Source organism: Poecilia latipinna, unplaced genomic scaffold (genome assembly GCF_001443285.1).
Source record: "Poecilia latipinna isolate Pla-1442-1.1 unplaced genomic scaffold, P_latipinna-1.0 Scaffold1829, whole genome shotgun sequence".
NCBI lineage: Eukaryota > Metazoa > Chordata > Actinopteri > Cyprinodontiformes > Poeciliidae > Poecilia > Poecilia latipinna.
Window position 1 is genome coordinate 60,791 of NW_015114445.1, and position 20,280 is coordinate 81,070.

Genomic DNA, 20,280 nt, shown 5'->3' on the forward strand with positions numbered 1-20,280 from the left:
GCCCAAGTGTGCACCAGAAGTCACATCATTAGTCACTGACTAAATATCTGTCTCCCTGAGTGACTCATTTAGCGATTTAGTTGTAAGAAGAAGAAGAAAAAACATGACTTGAGAGTTTAAATATATTATTTAAAACGTTTGCTCCAAAACCTGTTATATGAAGAGGGAGGAACCACGGAAACATTAAAGGGGCAGTATTATGTGTTTTCCAGCCATATAATGCCATTTTACAACACAATCAAGTAACTATGTTAACTTTAGTTGTTATGAAAAGGCTACATTAATCAAATATGATTTAAAAGAAATTCTACTTTGTAAATTAATGCCTTGAAATTGGGCCTCTGTCTCTTTAAAAACTCCTGCTCTTTCTGACACTCCACCTCAGGAAGTCACCACAACATGGCTCCTCTATTAACCCTTTAACAAGGTTTTTACCAGCTCAGCAGATGCACAGTTCCACCAGGTGTTTCCTTTGAGGAGGAGCTGCGTCTTGAAGGTGGGGCTAGGTCCACCCAGGCATTTTTTTTTTCAGCTGAGTGGTTCCCATGGAGATTGAAGAATTTCTCAAACATGCATGAAAGAATCAACACAAAACTCCAGGTGTGCTTTAAATGAGGGAATAATATTGTAACATGATGAAAAGCTCAAAAAAGTCAATTTGAGATCATACTGCCCCTCACATGGTTCAGGGAGGAGTCAGTTTGCTTTGGGCCTTGGGCCTTGCATAAGACTGTATGCAGCAACATACTTTTATGCTTTTCTCATTATTTGCTGACATTTATTTAAAGATGTCGGTTGTGTTTCCTTTGTCAAAAACAAACGACAACAAAAAAATACAAGGAAGGTTATTTTTTGTTTTAGAAGGGGGCTGGGGGGTTGATTTCCCCTGTCTCATCATCCCATGAGGAACATCTGCCCCAGCTGCAAAATTGTGATTTTTCCACTCATGACCAAACTGAGTCTTTGTGCCGGTTCACATGTCTGAACGACAGAAGCTGGCTGCTGTCTTTCCTGCAGTTGATGTCTCTGTGTTAGACAGAGAGGGACTGATCTGATAACTAAACTAAAATGCTCTCAGTAGTAGACCAGAACAAATCAAGAACAATAATCAGGCATCGTGAAAATGGAAAGTATCCATTTTCAATGCAAAAATTCAACGGTTTTGCATTGAATCTCCACAACACGATAACACAAAAACGTACTAGTGCTATTCATTAGATCTATTTTTCCTTTCTTTAGATCAGAAATTCTACAGATCAAAGCTTATTATTGGGTGAGATTGACCTAATTAAAGTCCAAACCTAAATTCAAATGGGAATCTCTTAAATGTTCGTCGATCCCCATGCCTTTTGACAGAGATTGAACTGTTTGGCAAAGAATAATAAGCAAAAGTTTCCATCTCTAGATGCACACAGCAGACATACTCCATATGAGTAGAAAATCATAAGTGATAAACTTTAGAGGCTCATTTGTGTTCATGGCTTTGGTTGGTTCAGAACATTAATTAAATTAATAATATTTTAATTTGGAAGAATTTAATTGCTTTTTTAATCATTTTTTTTCTTTTTAGAATTAAAAAAATAATAAGCATAGATGAGCATACTCTGTCAGACTGAATGATTGTGAGATTAAAGTTGTTTTACAAATAAATGTCCACATATAGTCAGTAAATTATCTTTGACTGAGCAATAAGCTCAAAGATTTTGTTAGTCCTTTACTTTTTCTGTAAGCAAAACATAACAACCAGTAAAAGGAGTTGTTTGTTTGTTTGTTTAATTCACTTTCTTTTACAATTATCTAAAAAAAAAAGCATGGGATTTGTTCATCATGTCCTATTTTGTTTTTAAAGTCAAATCACGGTACATAAATTTGATCCTGACGGTATTTACAAACATCGTCCCAAAAATATTTCAACACCTAGTGTTGAAATATTCACCACAACGATTAGGTGAAGGCGTTGTGGTACCGAATGGGTCGGCTCTTTTAGTACAGTTGAGCCAAACGATCCGGATCTCAAAAACGGAGCCGAAATTCCCATCAATCCAGGCTAGCTGTGTGGAGATAGCGCGCTATGAAACAGAACAGTTTGTTTCCAGAACAGCACAATGACGAACAGTACGAAGTATGACAAATTAATATCGCTCCAACATGCTGCTAACATCACCAGCAGCTAGAACCGGGGCTTTCTGCTCCACGGTTGTCGTCTTCATGGACAGAGGATAACATTAACGCCGCTGCGTGAGACTTCCCGAGTGGGCACGGATGGGATTAACTGGGCTAGCCGCAGCTAATGACGGTGCTGGCTGACTAGCTTCGCGGCTAACCGGTTTGCGTTTGCAGTCTTACTCAGGTACTGTTACCTCGTTTCTCCTTTATTTTGTTCGCTTTCGCTGTCCACCCAAACAACTGTAAAGTCCCACACACCCAGCCAAGTTTTAGCTTGCGCACATTAAAAATATTAACGTTAGACTAAAATTAGCTCATGTATGAGGCGAGGTTGTCATATTGCCAATGACATTGATCTGCTTAGTGAGCTTGGCTAGTATGGTCATCTAGCTCCCCAAGAAACAACACCCAGCTAAAGTTTAAAAAGACAACAGCAGAAGTAGAGAAAGCGTTTCGTCCAGCTGCCAAAGCTAAACCGCAGCCGTGTTAGCCTCTGGCCAGCATGCAGCTGGGCTTCGGGAGCTACTGAGTTTGTTTACATGCTGTTTGAAGTCCCTTAAACCCACTTTTCTGGGCACTTGTCGGAGCTTTTGCGTAAACACACATAAACATTCTGCGTTCTGTTTTATATATCCAAAACATTTCTGTAGTTTGTTATCGGCAGGGTTTGGTCATCTACTCCCAGGTGCCAGCTAAATTAGGTGAAACAAAATCTAAGTCACTCTTCTTGCTTGAATTAACAGAAGGAGAGCTTTCTAGATGATCGATATATATTAAGGCAGCTTTAAAGCATTTGATAAACCCGTTTGGGATAATTTATGGGACTCGTATCTTCTTTACTTAAAAAATAAAACGCACCAAATGGACAAGACTAACACAAATGTGCGATGTTATGTAAGCAGTATTTATTCTGAAGTTTTGTAAGTCTGTAAACAAAGTCACATGACCTCCTTCGACCGATATTCATAGCTGTCAGGACAAAAATGAATAATGTCCGGAACATCAGAATACAGTGGATCTTTGCCAGTTTTAGTTTGAGATTATAGCTATAATCTTCCTGTATCCTCCATAGATTAACAGAATCCTGTATGTCACAGTTGGGATTAGAGATCCACCAATTGCAAAGTTTGTGACCAATCTCTCAACTCTAAAACTGTAGACTCTGACATATAACAGTTTTAGCAAATAGTTTTTGTTTTTTCTTGAAGGTATTTAAAATGTACATTTTCCTCACTTTTGTGTGTAAGAATTCAGTTCAGTTAAACAATACTTTTATTCATCCCAAACGGAAATTAAATGACTGAATGATAACTTCAAAATATCTTCAAAGAGTCGTTTTGGCTGGTAAAGCTGCACACAGGGAGGTTTTCCAGTAGCAGTCGGTCTCGTAACGAATCTGAAAGGGCCTCTGACTGAAGACTGTTGCTGTATGACTGCCTCGTGACTGTCATGACATGCTAACAGCAAAGCAGAGATAATATTCCACAGTAACATGTCATGGATAACACCTGCAGTTGTTAGCAAGCTATGCTAATCCACCTGGTTCACTTTTGCCGCTCCTCTTTAATGATTGATGGAAAGGAAGTTTTCAACTTTCTGCTTCTCTCTCTGCATCCATAAAGTTTCCTCTGGGATTTGGGGTCATAGTTCAGGTATTATTTGAGCTTTTCAGATGCTAATCAGCTGCTCCCAGTTGTAAAAACAATCTTTTGTTGCCCACGGTTATGCATCGTAGCAACTTTCTAAAAGTTAAAAAAAAAAAAAAAAAAAATTAGTTGTCTGTGTTACACAGTTAAACAGGATAATCTCAAAACAAACATGACATGAATAAAGAGGAGGACATTTTAGTATCTTAGCATGAATTGGGTGCTTTTAGCCGTACTGAACCAAAACAACAACAGCTTTGTGTGTACTCCCTGCAGAATGAAAGATACTCATCTGAGCTTTGAGGTCTCCAATAAGCTAAACCCAACATTTTCCTTTCAGAAAGAACCGGGTCAAGCAGAACACTCTACTGTTCTGTTTGACCCAGAAGGGAGACATTCACCTTCCTGTCTGTCTCCCTGTTTAAGCCACTCAGTAATGAAAAACTGATTAGATTTTTTTTTTTGTAGTGGCTAGCTTACAACGGATCAGGCTAGGCGAGTAGAACATCGATCCAGGTAAATCAGAATCGATCATGATGAAATAGTGCATACACTGAAAATTAGTAACTGGACCCACTTAAAAGTTGATAATTTTAGTATTGGGACTCAATTAAAATTAATCAACAGGTAATTGATTAATTGCAATTCATTTTAATCAAACAAAATAAGAACCATTTTCAATTCAAAAACCATTTATGCTGCTAAATAGTTGAATAAATAGAAGTAAGAGCTCAATAACGGATATATTTATTGTTCCTTAAACTTTTTTAAGCTTGCGCATTAAATTTACGGGTGTACCAGAAACGAGAATACAAAGCTTCCGGCTTGGGACTTTTGTATGTTAAAAAAATAATGAAATAAAAGTAGATTAATTATGTAATTAATTAAAGTCTATGTAATGAATTAAAATATTTTACATTCTAACATGAGATTTCTGTATCATTCTGTGCAGCACACTCACAATGGTTCAATGAAAGTAATGGGTAAAAAAAAAATGCTGTTTGATTCGTGCCTACATCTACAAGGTTTTTATTTACTTAAAATCAAGAAAATTTATGAAGAACTTTGAAAATCCTCTTTATAAGACAGTCATAGAAAAACAGAGTGTCTTCAGTCAGAGGCTTCTTCATATTCACCGTAATACAGACCACTACAGGAGATCCTTCCTGCCTCCAGCTAGGAAGGATCTTGAATTAATATGATAAATTAACAACATTTAATTTTAACTTTGGGATCAATAAAGTATTTTTGAATTTGAATAGAATTTCTCCAAACAGTTCTCCTTTATTCCTCTATTTCTGAGTTTTTTTGGGGGGAAAATGTTAATAATACACCTGGAGGTGAACATGTGTATTATCTGGAGGAAATGTTAGTATAGTATCTGCTGTGTTTAAAAGCTCAGCCATCGTTCTGTGATTTCTTACATAATTGTTTTATTTTATTTTTTCCTGCCTCTTAGTCAGCTGATAGCTCTCACCTGGAAATCGCCGGGCAGGATTCGCCAGGACCGCCATGCCTCCCAGGCCCTCTTCCGGAGAACTATGGGGGATGCACTTGATGCCCCCCAGCATCCTTGTGGACTGCCTGCTGCCAAACGGCATGATCCTCACGTTGGAGTGTCTCCGGGAGGCTACGCTCATTACGGTCAAGCACGAGCTCTTCAAGGAAGCCAGGAAGTACCCGCTCTACCATCTGCTGCAGGAGGAGAACTCCTACATCTTCGTCAGCGTCACGCAGGAGGCCGAGCGCGAGGAGTTTTACGACGAGACCAGGAGGTTGTGCGATCTCAGGCTCTTCCAGGCTTTCCTCAAAGTCATCGAGCCAGTGGGCAACAGAGAGGAGAAAATCCTCAACAGAGAAATAGGTGGGCTCCTGTCAGCGCTGCCGGGACGCGCAGCATGTTGAGCAAGTGTCTGATTACGATCTGTTCTCCGTTTATCTGCAGGCTTTGCCATCGGAATGCCCATATGCGAGTTTGATTTGGTAAAGGATTCTGAAGTGCAGGACTTCAGAAGGAACATTTTAAATGTTTGCAAAGAAGCCGTGGACCTCAGAGACAACAACGGCTCCCACAGCAGAGCGCTGTACGTCTACCCGCCTAACGTGGAATCGTCCGCAGAGCTTCCCAGGCACATCTACAATAAACTAGATAAAGGTGAGACGCTCCACCGAGCAGTCACCGCATCCTGGAGAATTCAACACATCAGACACACTTTGCGTCCAGTGTCCTTTGTCATTTCATTCATTTTGTAAATCTTTGGCCTTTTAATGTCAGTTTTTATCCTCTGCGATTTTTCTTAAAGGGGCATTATTATGCAAAATCTTTTTTTGATGTTTATATGACGTTATGTTGTTAACGTCATATAAATGTTCCTGGAATGTTGCTTTGAATCATTCAGGTATGTTTGAGGAATCCTGGAATCTCCCATGGCAAATGGCATTATGTGTCTAGGAAGTAGATGAACCCTCATTGTTTTTTAAACCAGTGCCTGAGCGCTGGTTCATAAAAAGCACCATCTATTTACCCACAGCTCTGCCTTGGAGCTGGAGTCACAGAGCCAGTCTGAAATTTATGTTTCTGAAATTAAGGCTTTAAAATATCATAAATTCATTAAAAATGTAAGTTGGGCTTAAATTTATCAATCACAGGTCTTACATTTTGCCATGGAAGGACTGCTTAATCTCGTATATCTTCACCTTCCTTAAAATGATGGCCTATGTGATTTTTGCCAAAAGATATCTTAGGTGGAAAAAAATCACTTTTGGCAAAAAAAAGTAAAAAGACTTAGAATGGTGACTATATGTATTTTTTTCTTGCTGGACTTTCCTGTCACACAAAAGTTTGTGTTGAACTCAGACATCTTTATTGTGTTCAGCAGGTGGTTGGTTGATGCCACCAGTAACTAGCTGTTAACGTACCCTGGATAGCTAGCTTGGCCAATTTCAAGGCATCAGATGCAAAGTCAAATTTCTTTTAAGTCATATTCGATATGTGCGTCATTTCCATAGCAACTGAAGGTAACATAGTTAGTTGATTGTGCTATTAAATGGCATTATGTGTCTAGGAAGTAGATGAACCCTCATTGTTTTTTAAAAAAAAGCTGAAATATAACAATTCAAAATGAACACTGGAAATTCCTGTTTTACAGAACAGCTTTTGCTGCGCTTTTTTTTCTATCCTTCAGGCCAGATTATCGTGGTGATCTGGGTCATCGTTTCGCCCAGCAACGACAAGCAGAAGTACACCCTGAAGATCAACCACGACAGCGTGCCCGAGCAGGTGATCGCCGAAGCCATCCGGAAGAAGACACGAAGCATGCTGCTCACTCAGGAGCAGCTGAAGATGTGCGTCCAGGAGTACCAGGGGAAGTACATCCTCAAAGTCTGCGGCTGTGACGAGTACTTACTGGAGAAATACCCTCTGAGTCAGTACAAGGTATCCCGCTCCGCGCTTTTCAGCATTCATTAACGGCTGAGTGGGAACTTTGAATTAGCTTCATTTCACCTCTCGCTGTGCTCTACAGTATATCCGCAGCTGCATCATGCTGGGAAGGATGCCCAACCTGATGCTGATGTCCAAAGAGAGCCTGTATTCCCAGCTGCCCATGGAGAACTTCACCATGCCGTCGTACGCCAGGCGGATCTCCACGGCGACGCCCTATATGAACGGCGAGACGGCCACCAAGTGTCTCTGGACAATCAACGGGACGCTGAGGATCAGGATCCTCTGCGCTACCTACGTCAATGTAAACATCAGAGACATAGACAAGGTAGAGCTGCTGATCTGTCTCTTCTTTTAGCAAATAAAAACCATTTTTGATAATCCCAACGAAGCTAAAATGATGGAAAGTTTCATGTCAAACAGCGAGGAAAAAAATGACCATCTGTCTTTTTATGTAGTGTATGTAAGCTTCTGGTTTCAGCTGTTTTTGTTAGTTTATTACCTGCTTCAACTTTCTCTCGTTTCCTGCTGTAGATCTACGTCAGGACTGGGATCTACCATGGTGGGGAGCAGTTGTGCGACAACGTCAACACTCAGCGCGTCCCCTGCTCTAATCCCAGGTAAGGAGGCTGAACGAGAGCGCTTCATGTTCTGGGATTCTGCGCTGTGCTTCGACGTTAGCTGCATTTCCATTACAAACGTGCACAAATCTTTGTCAATATTCAGCAAATGTCAATAAAACACAAATTCACAATTGTGGCGCTTTAATAAATAAAAAAATTTAGTTACGTGTGATTTAATAAATCACGTGTTCAATGAAAAAGCTAATGCATTTTTCAATGCGTTATCTTTCCTTTTCTGTGGTGCACTGCGCTAAATTAATGATGCCTACATCTCCAGGTCTCATTTTGTTAACGGAGTTGTTCGTTCGTTTCCTTCTGATTTCAGGTGGAACGAGTGGCTGACCTACGACATGTACGTCACAGAAATTCCCAGAGCCGCTCGACTCTGCCTCTCCATCTGCTCCGTCAAAGGAAGGAAGGGAGCTAAAGAGGTCAGCCAAGAAACTTCACACAGAAACTTTGACCCTGGGGGTTTTCTTGGTCATGAATGATTTGATCAAAGAATTGTTATCAATTGTTTTAGAATATGGATCTGGATGTGTGTGTATCTGCTTGAGCCACTGGCTGAATGTGGTCTAAGTGAACTTAATCCGTTTACCAGTTAGCCATTTTATCGGGCCTTTATGCGATAGAGAAATGGTTTGTCAAGTGGGGGTAAAATAGTCCATTTTTAAAGAAATTATTTTTTAAGAAGTAAAAATCTGAAAACATGGCATGCATTCAGCTGCCGGAGTCAGTTCTTTCCTTATAGAAGTTAAAATCTAGACACGCAGCAAAAGGGGATTGAACAAAGAACTTTGCAAAAAAATCTGAAACTTGTCCTGAATCCACAGAGAATGTGTGTAAACATCAGCTTTCATGTGCTGCCACAGATTTTGAACCACATTTAAATCTGTACTTTGACTAGGCCGTTCTAACACCGGAATATGCTTTGATCTGTTGTAGTGCTGGCTGCATGCGTAGTAGGGCTGCACAGATTTAGAGCGGCCATTAAACTGTTTCAGATGTTGTAGAGGTTGGGATGTTGTCTTCTAAATGGCAACCTGAGAGCCAGGTGACATTTTTCTTTACACTAAACATTCTTCACAATTTTTTGTTGGCCTGCTACATACAATAAAATGTCAAGAAAATACAAGAAAGTTTGTGATTGAGATTTAATATAATGTTTTGCAACGCTGTCTGTATGTCTCAAGTGAACGTATATACTAGCATATATAAGGAATTTGAAAAGATAAAATATGGATTTATGTTCTGCGTAAATCTATTTAGGTGAAAACGAGAAGAGTCAAATTCATGAATCGATTTTTCATAATTTAAGGAGCGGCTCAGACGGGCCTTTGTTTTTGGATGGGCTGTAGTTTTCCACTGTGGAATGAAAGGAGCTAAAGATACGCTGCCAGTTATCTGCAGCTCTCCATTTTTCCTCCACCGTCTCACCGCAATAAATTACTGTCATGACGTTCGAAAGCAACACATAACAACCTTTCTGTGTTTTGCTGGCCTGCTTTTCATTCAGACACTCATTTTGACAAAAGGCTCTATACGTTTAACATCTGTTCCACCTCAGAGCCGACCATCCCGCTCCAATCAGAAGCCAATAAAAGGAGAGGTGTTTTAATGTTTGAATGTTTAAACAGGGATTGTGCTCCATAGCCCCGAGCCAGAGCCGTTTGGAAACATTTTCCTACTTATCTCGTCATCGGCATTTTTCCTGCAGGAACATTGTCCCCTGGCCTGGGGCAACATCAACCTGTTTGACTACACACACACGCTGGTAGCGGGGAAGATGGCTCTCAACCTGTGGCCAGTCCCACACGGCCTGGAGGATCTGCTCAACCCCATCGGTGTCACAGGCTCCAACCCCAACAAGGTGAGCGCTCAGCGGTACGGTTCTTTGACCTCTGGATACAGTTATAAGTCTGACCTTATCCGTAGCGTTTGTTTTGAAAGAAATGGAAATGATGTGCATAAATGTGATCTTTTCATGTCTTTTACGACGTATCGGCTGCTTACATTTGAGCCTGATGACTGGATTTTTCAAAGCTGGCCTTAAAGAGGCAGTATTATGTAAAACTGACCTTTTTTAGCTTTACATCATGTTGTAATGTTATTCCCTCATCAAAAACATACCTGGAGTGTTGCCTTGATGTTTGTTTAATTGTTTAATCTCCCATAGCAACCATTCAGCTGTGAAAACACCTGGGTGGACCTAGCCCCGCCTTTGAGAAAGAAGCTCCTCCTCTGAGTTGCAGTTTCCAAGCTTCAGAGCTTCTGCATTGCAGATTTCTCCACTCAGCTCCTTCAGACTAGTCAGCAGCAATTAGCAAACACTTGGTGGAACTGAGCACCTGCTCAGCTTATTATACGAGCTACTTCTCAGTGCAACGCTGGTAAAAATGTAGTTAAAGATTTAATTGAGGAGCCATGTTGTGATGACTTCCTGAAGGAGAAAGAGCAGGGGCTTCTTAAAGAGACAGTTGCTCAATTTCAAGGCGTTAAATTAGGAAGTCAAGTTTCTTTTAAGTCATATTTTATATATACAGCATTTTGATTGTGCTATAAAATGATACGATGTGGCTGGAAAACACATAATGCTGACCTTTAATGAGTGACACGTTGACGTAGACACCTGTCTGACTGTAGTGAACTCCCTGATTGAGCCCCTTCCCCCTCCCTCACACAGGAAACCCCTTGCTTGGAGCTGGAGTTCGACCACTTCAGCTGCCCAGTCAAGTTCCCTGACATGAGCATGATCGAGGATCACGCCAACTGGAACATTTCCCGGGAGCTCGGCTTTAATTACTCACACCCTGGCCTGGTAAGATAATAACGTCAGGAGAAGCTGGCAAATTCAGGACCGTACGGTAGATTCAGCGTGTTGGTGAAGGAGTTTGGGGTATTAAAGTGTTTGACATCTGGTTTCCGCAGAGCAACAGATTGGCACGGGACAAACCCCTGACTGAGAGCGATAATGAGCAGCTGCGCCAAGTGTGTAACCGGGACCCTCTGTCTGAGATCACTGAGCAGGAGAAGGACTTTTTGTGGAGTCACAGGTACATCTATCTGTCTGTGCTCCACATTGATGGGTTAGAAATCGTCTGGTAACCAGTTTTCATTGGTCACCAGTGGTCTTTGGTGTGGAAATCCGCAGCTGTGTTCAGTTCAATTCTAAAGGCGTTTTTCAGTGAAATATGGCAGAACGCCACGAGGGAGTTGGACCTCAAGCTTTAGGTTCTGGTGGAAAAACCCGTTCTGTTCGTCATGCAGCTTCTTTCAGGGATGGACCGCTTTGAACATTTGGGCTGATATCAACAACTGATATGAACATATTTATGGCCAATGCCTGATATTTACCAGTGTAACATTTATATGTTATCTCTTTTGATATGGCGCTTGTTATGTTTCTTTTTAGTTTGATTTTATATTCGTACTTCCACCCCATGTCCTTGTCAAGTTACCTGCTGCTGTTGACTTTCAGTCGCCGAGTTTTCATTGACAATATAATTTGATATTTTTGCCAATAAATGTGCGTAATAGAAACACTGCAATTTTGAAAAAACTTTTGCCGTTAAAATGTTTTGCTGCTAGGAGGAGGTGGTATCGAAATTGGTTTATTTCTCAAAACTGCAATGGAAACACTGTTCGCATCGCACAAATCACATGACCAACAACCAGATGGTGCCACTGGCGCAAAGCAGGAAGAAACCGGCAACAGGAAGTGGTTAGACGATCGTGGCAGGTCGTGTTTTATAATGACTTGTTGCGTGAACCAATTTATTCACGTGAGTTCAGTTGCCTTTTTTATTCAATGGAATTAGACAGTTACAATTTTAACTAAAAAAAAATTACTTACATTTCTAAAAGCTGGCTAAAATCTGAATCTTACAACTCGGAAATTAACCACAAAATCTTTGCTTTGTGCTTTTCTTTTTTTTCTTTTTTTTTTTTTTTTTTTTAAATGATGGAAAATACTTCAAGTTGCCCGTGTGGAACTAACCTCAAACCTTCTTTTATTCCAGACATTACTGCATCAACATCCCAGATATCCTTCCCAAGATCCTCCTGGCTGTGAAGTGGAACTCCAGAGACGAGGTCGCGCAGGTGAGTGGACATCCTCACACGCGGACAGACCCAATCGGCTGGAGACGTTTCAGACAGTCTGAGTTTAAACCCTTTTTACTTCTTTGTAAATCCCAGATGTATTGCCTTCTCAAAGACTGGCCTGCCATTAAGCCAGAACAAGCCATGGAGTTGCTGGACTGCAACTTCCCCGACCCCATGATCCGAGAGTTCGCCGTGAAGTGCCTTGAGAAATATCTAACCGACGACAAACTGTCGCAGTACCTCATCCAGCTGGTCCAGGTGAGTCAGGCGGAGGAGAACCGGGTTCCTGCCGCGTCGCCATCACCAGGAGCTGAGGAGCAGGACACTGAAGTTGGTTTTCCACGTTGTCTGTGTCCAGGTTCTGAAGTATGAGCAGTACCTGGACAACCCGCTCGCACGCTTCCTGCTGAAAAAGGCTTTGACCAATCAGAGGATAGGACACTTCTTCTTCTGGCACTTAAAGTGAGTTCATTTCTGCCTGGGAGTATGCGAACAATTAATTGCACAATAAATAAAAAACAAGCTCTGTAATTTCCGAAGGGCAGTTTTGTTTACAGAATTTTTATAATCCATTACATTTATGTTTTTTTTAACCTTCACATTTTTTATTTTCTCTTTATTTGGTGTTTTTGGTTGTGTTTTATATTTTGGACATTTTAAATGTTTTCCAGGTGTTGGAGTGACCTGTGGAAACTTAAACATTTTTAGTTTTTGAGAGAATAAACTTGCATTATTATGCTGTTATCAATATATTNGTNGNAAATGGTCTCAAAATGACATTATTATCATTTGTCCAGACCCATACATGTTTTATGTTTCAGATTTTTGATATACAGATTTCATAAAACTTTTGTTTATTGTTGAGCAGGTAAAACAAAAAAATTGCAAATAACTCATTTTTGCATTTTTTATTTAATCAATTTTGTATTGTTAACCGTATGATTTACAGTTTGTTGAGATACATTTCTTGTTATTGCTGCCAGGATAAATTCCTATTAAAATCTGTCCGTATTGTCGGTATTATTTGTACTACTTTCTCCAGTAGATTATTAATAAATATTGATAAACTTGAAAACATCATTTAATGCAGTTACTGTGTGCAGTTTAATGTGACTGGCGTCCAAAAAGTGGAAAGTTTTCCAAGGGCAGTATTTGTGTTTGTGGGGCTACGACTGCTGTGACACATTGCTGCAGCCATACCATTTCCTTAAAAAGAAGTAAGAAATTGTTCTTATGGTCATTTTATCATTATCACAATCATACCACAAAATATCATAATGAAACTTTAAGTCCACATCATCCCCCTGTAGTTGAAATTTGCTAGTTTTTGAGTCTGGGGCCGAAAATTTGGGCAAAATTAGATTTTTTGAATGTGACCTAGCGATCCAATGATGGTTTTCCAAATCATCCGTCCATGATTTCCCGCTGAACATGATGGCATCATCACCTAACTTCCTAAAACTTCCTCTTTTTTTTTTTCCTTGTGTGTGTGAAGATCAGAGATGCACAACAAGACGGTGAGCCAGCGCTTCGGCCTCCTGCTGGAGTCGTACTGCCGGGCATGCGGCATGTATCTGAAGCACCTGAGCCGGCAGGTGGAGGCCATGGAGAAGCTCATCAATCTCACCGACCTGCTCAAGCAGGAGAAAAAAGACGAGGCGCAGAAGGTAACCCGACAGCTGGCAGCTGCTTCCCTTTCATCCTCGCTGGGTGCGGGTTCATCCTCCGCAACATCTGGACCGACCTGGAGACAGAGATGCCACAAGAGTTTTAGATCTCCGCTAACTGGAGGATAGACGCTTCTTGAATGGGAACAGTAAATATTATTAGATTTGTCCAGGCTTCGGCATATTGAATATTCATTGAATATTGAACATTGAATATTCTTAGCCTCACTCCACACAAGGCTAGGCGGGGGTAATACCAAGTTTTCACACTCTTCACACAAAAATATAAAACAAGAATGTATGACATGATTAGATTTTTGAACTGCATGATGTTATGAAAAAAATCATGCATTAATATTGGCAAATATTGCGATATCAAGAGCATTATATGTTGGTTTTCTCTCCATCTTTCTAGTCCATGCTTCCAACTCTGATGTTTAGCATTTTTACAGTAGTTTGAGCTTTTGCTGCTGTGAGGCTTGGGATTGGAGACATGGACTGAAAGTTTGATCACAATATTTTGTGGTACTATTGTAGTAACGATAAAAGTGACAGTACAAACTATTAACTACTTCTTTTTTTATAATGGCTGTGACTGCATGCCACAGCAATTACAGACCCACAAACACAAATGCACCACTTGGAAAAACATTCCCATTTATTATGAGCTTGTTTAGGACACCAGTCACATAAAGAGGTGTGATTTGTATTGCTCAATTGGATTTAATCATATTTTCAAATTCATTGTTATTCATTAATACTCTTATCAAATAAACAGAGGAGAAAATACTGAAACCTACAATTCAGACAGTTTTGGCTGTTTTTTCATCATTAATTTGAATTTATTATGACGGTGATAAATCTAAATTCTTATAAGAAATTTATCACGATAAATGATTCACAATACAATAAATGTCCACCTCTACATGAGACTCTGTCCTACTGGTTTAATATTACATTAGCATAAAAAAAAAAAACTTCAGCAATTGTAAAATATGTTGGCCAACAAATACTTCTCTCCAAACAATTCTTTGCAATATGATATCGAAGTGACAATATATTTGCAGTATATTGTTCAACCCTAATCTAATTGTTTTAATTTCAAATGGATAACAATTATTCCACTGCTAAAATAATATACCATATTTTTCGGACTATAAGTCCAGTTAGTCACAAAATGTGGTATGAAGTGAAAAAACATCAGATGCACCGGAGCATAAGTCGCATGTATTTAGAAATTGTTGAACTTGAGCGGAGCTTCGTCCATGTTGATGATCTGATCTGGTGACACGTTGAGTTTAGTTGCTTTTCAACAAACTCACAATAAAAACACAAGGTCACCCAGTATATCTGTGTAGTTTCTTGTTCAGACATCTTAGCACACATAGAATAAGACAAACTAACTTACAAGTAATTTTTCAGCAAGATATACTAGCATATTTTAGCTAATAATGCTTTAATATATATTTTTTTAAAGTACTAGTTCCACTGATTATTATTTCATTCATAACATGAAAAAAACCCATCTTGTTGTAAATGAAATAATCTCCCAGTGGAACTCGTACTTTCATATATTAAGGAATTATTTACTTAAAACGAGCTACTATATTTTGCTGAAAAATTACTTTCAAGTTAGTTGTTTTGTATTCAAGTGTGCAAAGACATTTTCACTAGAAACTAGACTAAAAAAAAAACTTGGCAAGATTTAGTGTTTTTACAGTGTGTGGGCTTTGGCTTGGACGTCTTCCTAGGCACACAATTATGGCTGTAGGAAATGCGCTTCTAGTATTTCCCTCAGCTCTAATCGCAGCCTTTAAATGCGCATGAGAGAAGTCGCATGAAAAGCTGCTGTTGCAGCCTTTAGGCTTACCTCCACTTTTGCTCACATCTTCTTGTGAAAGTCAGCTCCCTGTAACGAGGATGTCTGTGTCTGTGACACCGTTCTGCTTTCTGTGCTTACTTGTGTCCAAACTCCGAGCTGCGGCTGCCAAAGCGGATTGTCCTGATTGTGTCCCAGCCAAGTGGAGCTGCGGATCAGGAGAGGATGTGTGCAACACTTCTCTTTTATTCGTGAAATAAATCTGAACGCAGATCAGCTGCCAAACTCAGATTTTTGGCTTCATGAAACTGTTAACTGTAGTTACATTTTTAATTTTTGTAGCTCATAATCTTACAATCAACACTATGGCTGTAATCCTCACATATGGCCACCAGGGGGTGCATTCTCATACAAAAAAGAAACAAAAAAATCAATGTGTTGTAGACGGTAAATGTTGCAGATGAGTTTGAGCCGTAGCGTTTACATCAGAGTTATGGAAGTGACTGATTTCTCTTTCATCTCCTAAAAGGTCCAAATGAAGTTTCTGGTCGAGCAGATGAAGAGGCCTGACTACATGGATGCACTACAAAGCTTTACCTCTCCGCTCAACCCGGCACATCAGCTGGGAAACCTCCGGTACGCCCTCTGACCTCTCACAGCGAAACAGCACACCGGTCTGCAGTTTAAGGCTGAAACGATTAATCGGATTAATGGAGGTTAATTGGATTAATTGTGATTAATCCAATTAACCTCTGATCAACTGATCTGATTAATCGGATCAGTCGTGATTAATTGGATCTATCATGATTAATCAAATTAATTGTGATTAATGTTTTTTTATTAATTCTGATTAATTGATTTATTGTGATTAATCGGATCAGTTGTAATTAATCAGTTTACCCAAAACATCAACATTTTGCACTCGAGATAAAAAAAATGTATCTGTAAAAATATTCTACTTAGAACTCCTCAAGTGCCAGTTATAGCTTCACGTGGTTCAAATTCTGTAAAAAAAAAAAAAAAAAAAAAAAAAAAAAGTAAAAATTAAAAATATGTTGGATGTAATTTTTTAGCACATAGCATTCACTAAAGGAATGCTATGTGATTGCATGTTGGGCAATAAAATGTTTTTCTTATTTAAAAAAGAATAAATATTTGTGTCTTTTTAATGTGTTCCTAATATTGTATAAAAAAAGGTTAAGTGATCAAATTAAAAATCTGCAAAATGAGCAAATTTTTCATCTGATCAATTTCTAAAGTAATTATTGTTTATGTGATTTGGGGACATAATGACATAATGCAGACGTACAGTAAGTTCTACAGCCGCAGCACTCATGAGGAGAGACTGAATAGTTCTGAAAAGCTGACTGTTTTTTCTTGGTTTTTCACTGAAAAATGTTTCTTTCAGCCTGGAGGAATGTCGGATGATGTCATCGGCAAAGCGACCTCTCTGGCTGAACTGGGAAAACCCGGACATGATGTCCGAACTTCTCTTCCAGAACAACGAAATCATCTTCAAAAATGGAGACGGTGAGTCCTGCCTCTCTTGCTCTCTCTCACTCGGTGCAGCATCCAGTTAAATCCTGCAGGGTGTGTCACAGCGCATGCACGCACACACGTACACACACACACACACACGTACACACATATCCATCTCCCCTGCTCTTTTAGAAGCGTGTCTGATTCACACTCGGCTGCAGCTCGTGTGAGATCGGCCTGACTTTAACGACTCCGCTCCCACAAAGAGCGGTGCAGAGCTGCTGATCAAAGCGGCTAATATTCAGTTGTTCACCTCGGTGCTTCCGCAGATCTGAGGCAGGACATGCTGACGCTGCAGATCATTAGGATAATGGAGAACATCTGGCAGAACCAGGGCCTTGATCTCAGGTAGGCCGCTCACTTCCTCATGACAGCGGGAGACGCAGGCACACGCTTTCAGTCCCGTTTCTTTTTATTTTTTTTTATTTTTATTTTTTCTACATGCTGGCAGACTCGTCTGTCCCTCCCATTCTGTGAACAAGCCTGTCATCTCTGTCTGCGTTTCCGTGTTTTTCTCTCAGGATGCTGCCGTACGGCTGCCTGTCTATCGGCGACTGCGTGGGGTTGATCGAAGTGGTGAGGAACTCTCACACCATCATGCAGATCCAGTGCAAAGGAGGCCTGAAGGGGGCGCTGCAGTTCAACAGCCACGCTCTGCACCAGTGGCTCAAGGATAAGAACAAGGGGGAAATGTGAGCAGCGGGAAAACTTGATATGTAGAAAGTATTCACACCCTTTGAATCGTTTTTAATGTTTGTTCACACACAAACTTATTGGATTTTATATGACGGAACAACAGGAAGTGGTTCACACTGTGAAGGAAAGCCACACTTTCTATCTGATTGAACAAGATTTAGCACAGATTTTTAATTACATTTAGGTCTGAGCTTAGACTAGGCCGTTTTAACACATTAATGTGCGTTGATCTGACTTGTAGCTCTGGCTTGTATGTTGCCCTGCTGTAAGTTGAACCTCTGCCCGTTAGTTCCAGCTAAAGACAAAGGCATCCCCACAGCATGATGCTGTCACCACCATGTTTTGGACCCAATTTGATCAGCTGAGCAGCCACTTCCACGTGTTTGTGCCATTACAAATCAATTTTATCGATTGATGAGATTTTCTGTTTACGTTTTTGGAAAGTATATAAAAAAATTGTAACAATTGAAATAAAAAGCAAGTTTTTAAAAAATATTTTCTGATATTTTAAGAAATAGTTACAACTTTGTTCTCATAATGTTGGGACTTTTGTCGTACGACTTTTTTTCTCACATTTTCCCGACTTTATTCTCTTAATATTGTGACGTCAATCTCGTACGACTTTTTCTTACAATCTTAATTTTTTCTCTTAATTTTTTGTTTCTTAGCATAATACTCGTGGATGTTAATGCGACACAACTTTGATTTGATTTATTTATTTTTTATCTTATTTTAACCACATTATTCCTTTACTTTCATAGTGATGCTTTGCTTTGTGTTGGTCTGCCACCTAAAATTCTAATGTGAAAAAAATTTAATTTGGTGTGAATACTTTTGCAAGCCATTTTGCACCACAAAGACACCAACAGCTTGAATTGAACGATTTATTTGGTTGTTATTTATTTTTTCCCTCTGTTAGGTACGACCAGGCCATCGATCTGTTCACGCGGTCGTGCGCCGGCTACTGCGTCGCCACCTTCATCCTCGGCATTGGAGACAGACACAACAGCAACATCATGGTGAAAGACGACGGACAGGTGGGAAAACCTCTTTTTGTTCTCAGGTGCACCTAAAAACTCCCTGTTTTTTTTTGTTTGTTTTTTTTTGTAATGATCAAACATTACTGCTGTGCGTTCGCAGCTGTTCCACATAGACTTTGGCCATTTCCTCGACCACAAAAAGAAGAAGTTCGGGTACAAGAGAGAGCGGGTCCCGTTTGTTCTCACGCAGGACTTCTTGATCGTCATCAGCAAAGGAACGCAGGAGTGTACAAAAACCAGAGAGTTCGAAAGGTGAGACTGCTGGAGTGGATCGAATGGGAACGGTCCGGGATGCAGACATGGGGGAATTTATCGGCAGCTCTGGGAAAGATGAAAAGCACAATTAGCCTTTCTTCCAGCAGCAGAATATCAAACTGAAACAATAAGGAAAATCCAGCTTTTAATTTTGAGAACATTTATCTACTGGAGACAAAAACAATTCTCTTTTATTGTCCAATGAACTAATTGTTTTATTGCTTATTGTGACCCCTGCCCACCCTGCTCACCAACCCTCTCAGGTTCCAGGAGATGTGCTACAAGGCCTACCTGGCCATCCGGCAGCACGCCAACCTCTTCATCAACCTGTTCTCCATGATGCTGGGCTCGGGCATGCCAGAGCTGCAGTCGTTCGACGACATCGCCTACATCAGGAAGACCCTGGCCCTGGACAAGTCTGAGCAGGAGGCGCTCGACTACTTCATGAAGCAGATGAACGACGCCCATCACGGCGGCTGGACCACCAAGATGGACTGGATCTTCCACACCATCCGCCAGCACGCCATGAACTGAGAGGACTCTGCATGAACTGAGAGGACTCCATTTCCTTCCCAAAACCACGTGAAGGTCTGGTTATAGCCGCTGAGCTAGACAACAAAAACAAAGATGCTTTAAAAAAAAAAAGCCTGCATTGAAGACAAAACGAACACCTAAAAGCATCTATTAGTCCAAGTCGAGATATTCTTTCCCCTTAATGATGACTTTGAGAAGCAACGGTGACGTTTCTCATACAAACAGAATGAGTAGAGGGAGCCTGAACGGCGCTGATCTTATATATATATATATATATATATATATATATATATATATATGTACACATACAGACACAAAAGAATATTTTCTTACTTTTTATTCCTTCCCGTACATCTCCAATCATCAGCCAGAGCTTTCCCTGAAGACGACCTGACTGAAGCGTTTTCTACTACCTTGTTTTGATGAAGGTGACCCCGACCCCGAAAAGGACAGAACGCCTCCTGGTTTACGACGCGGCAGAACTGTCAACAACACTCAACGATCTGTGGTCTGAAAAATTTCACATTTTCTGCAGCAGCACACTACGAGACTGAACCTGGAAGTCGTCGGTGACGTGTTCGTGAGCGCGCCGCGTGATTGAGTTTTCTACAGCACTATATCTCTTTGCTTATATGCATTTGGTGCACATATTTCTTTATAACAGAATTTTCTACTGAGCCAAAGTACCATATATATATATATATATATATAATATGTGTGTGTGTGTGTTCAAAACCCCACTACAGAGC

At 40.2% G+C, this 20,280-nt stretch overlaps 1 protein-coding gene across 2 annotated transcripts; it reads left to right on the forward strand.

Moving 5' to 3' along the window:
- The first annotated feature begins 2,022 nt into the window (after positions 1–2,022).
- LOC106934590 (phosphatidylinositol 4,5-bisphosphate 3-kinase catalytic subunit alpha isoform) lies at positions 2,023–19,654 on the forward strand. Of its 2 annotated transcripts, XM_015014577.1 has the most exons (21): positions 2,023–2,350; positions 5,272–5,676; positions 5,758–5,967; positions 6,998–7,248; positions 7,337–7,582; positions 7,789–7,874; positions 8,203–8,308; positions 9,595–9,747; positions 10,561–10,695; positions 10,806–10,930; positions 11,897–11,978; positions 12,075–12,239; positions 12,340–12,443; positions 13,477–13,648; positions 15,997–16,103; positions 16,876–16,997; positions 17,276–17,354; positions 17,528–17,698; positions 18,622–18,739; positions 18,843–18,994; positions 19,261–19,531. In XM_015014577.1, the coding sequence occupies exons 2-21, from the start codon at positions 5,325–5,327 to the stop codon at positions 19,529–19,531; spliced, it is 3,207 nt and encodes a 1,068-aa protein (XP_014870063.1). In that variant the 5' UTR covers positions 2,023–2,350; positions 5,272–5,324. The 2 variants fall into 2 exon arrangements, with proteins under 2 accessions (XP_014870063.1, XP_014870064.1); XM_015014578.1 differs by lacking the exon at positions 2,023–2,350 and having other exon boundaries at positions 5,325–5,676; positions 19,261–19,654.
- The last annotated feature ends 626 nt before the right edge of the window (positions 19,655–20,280 follow it).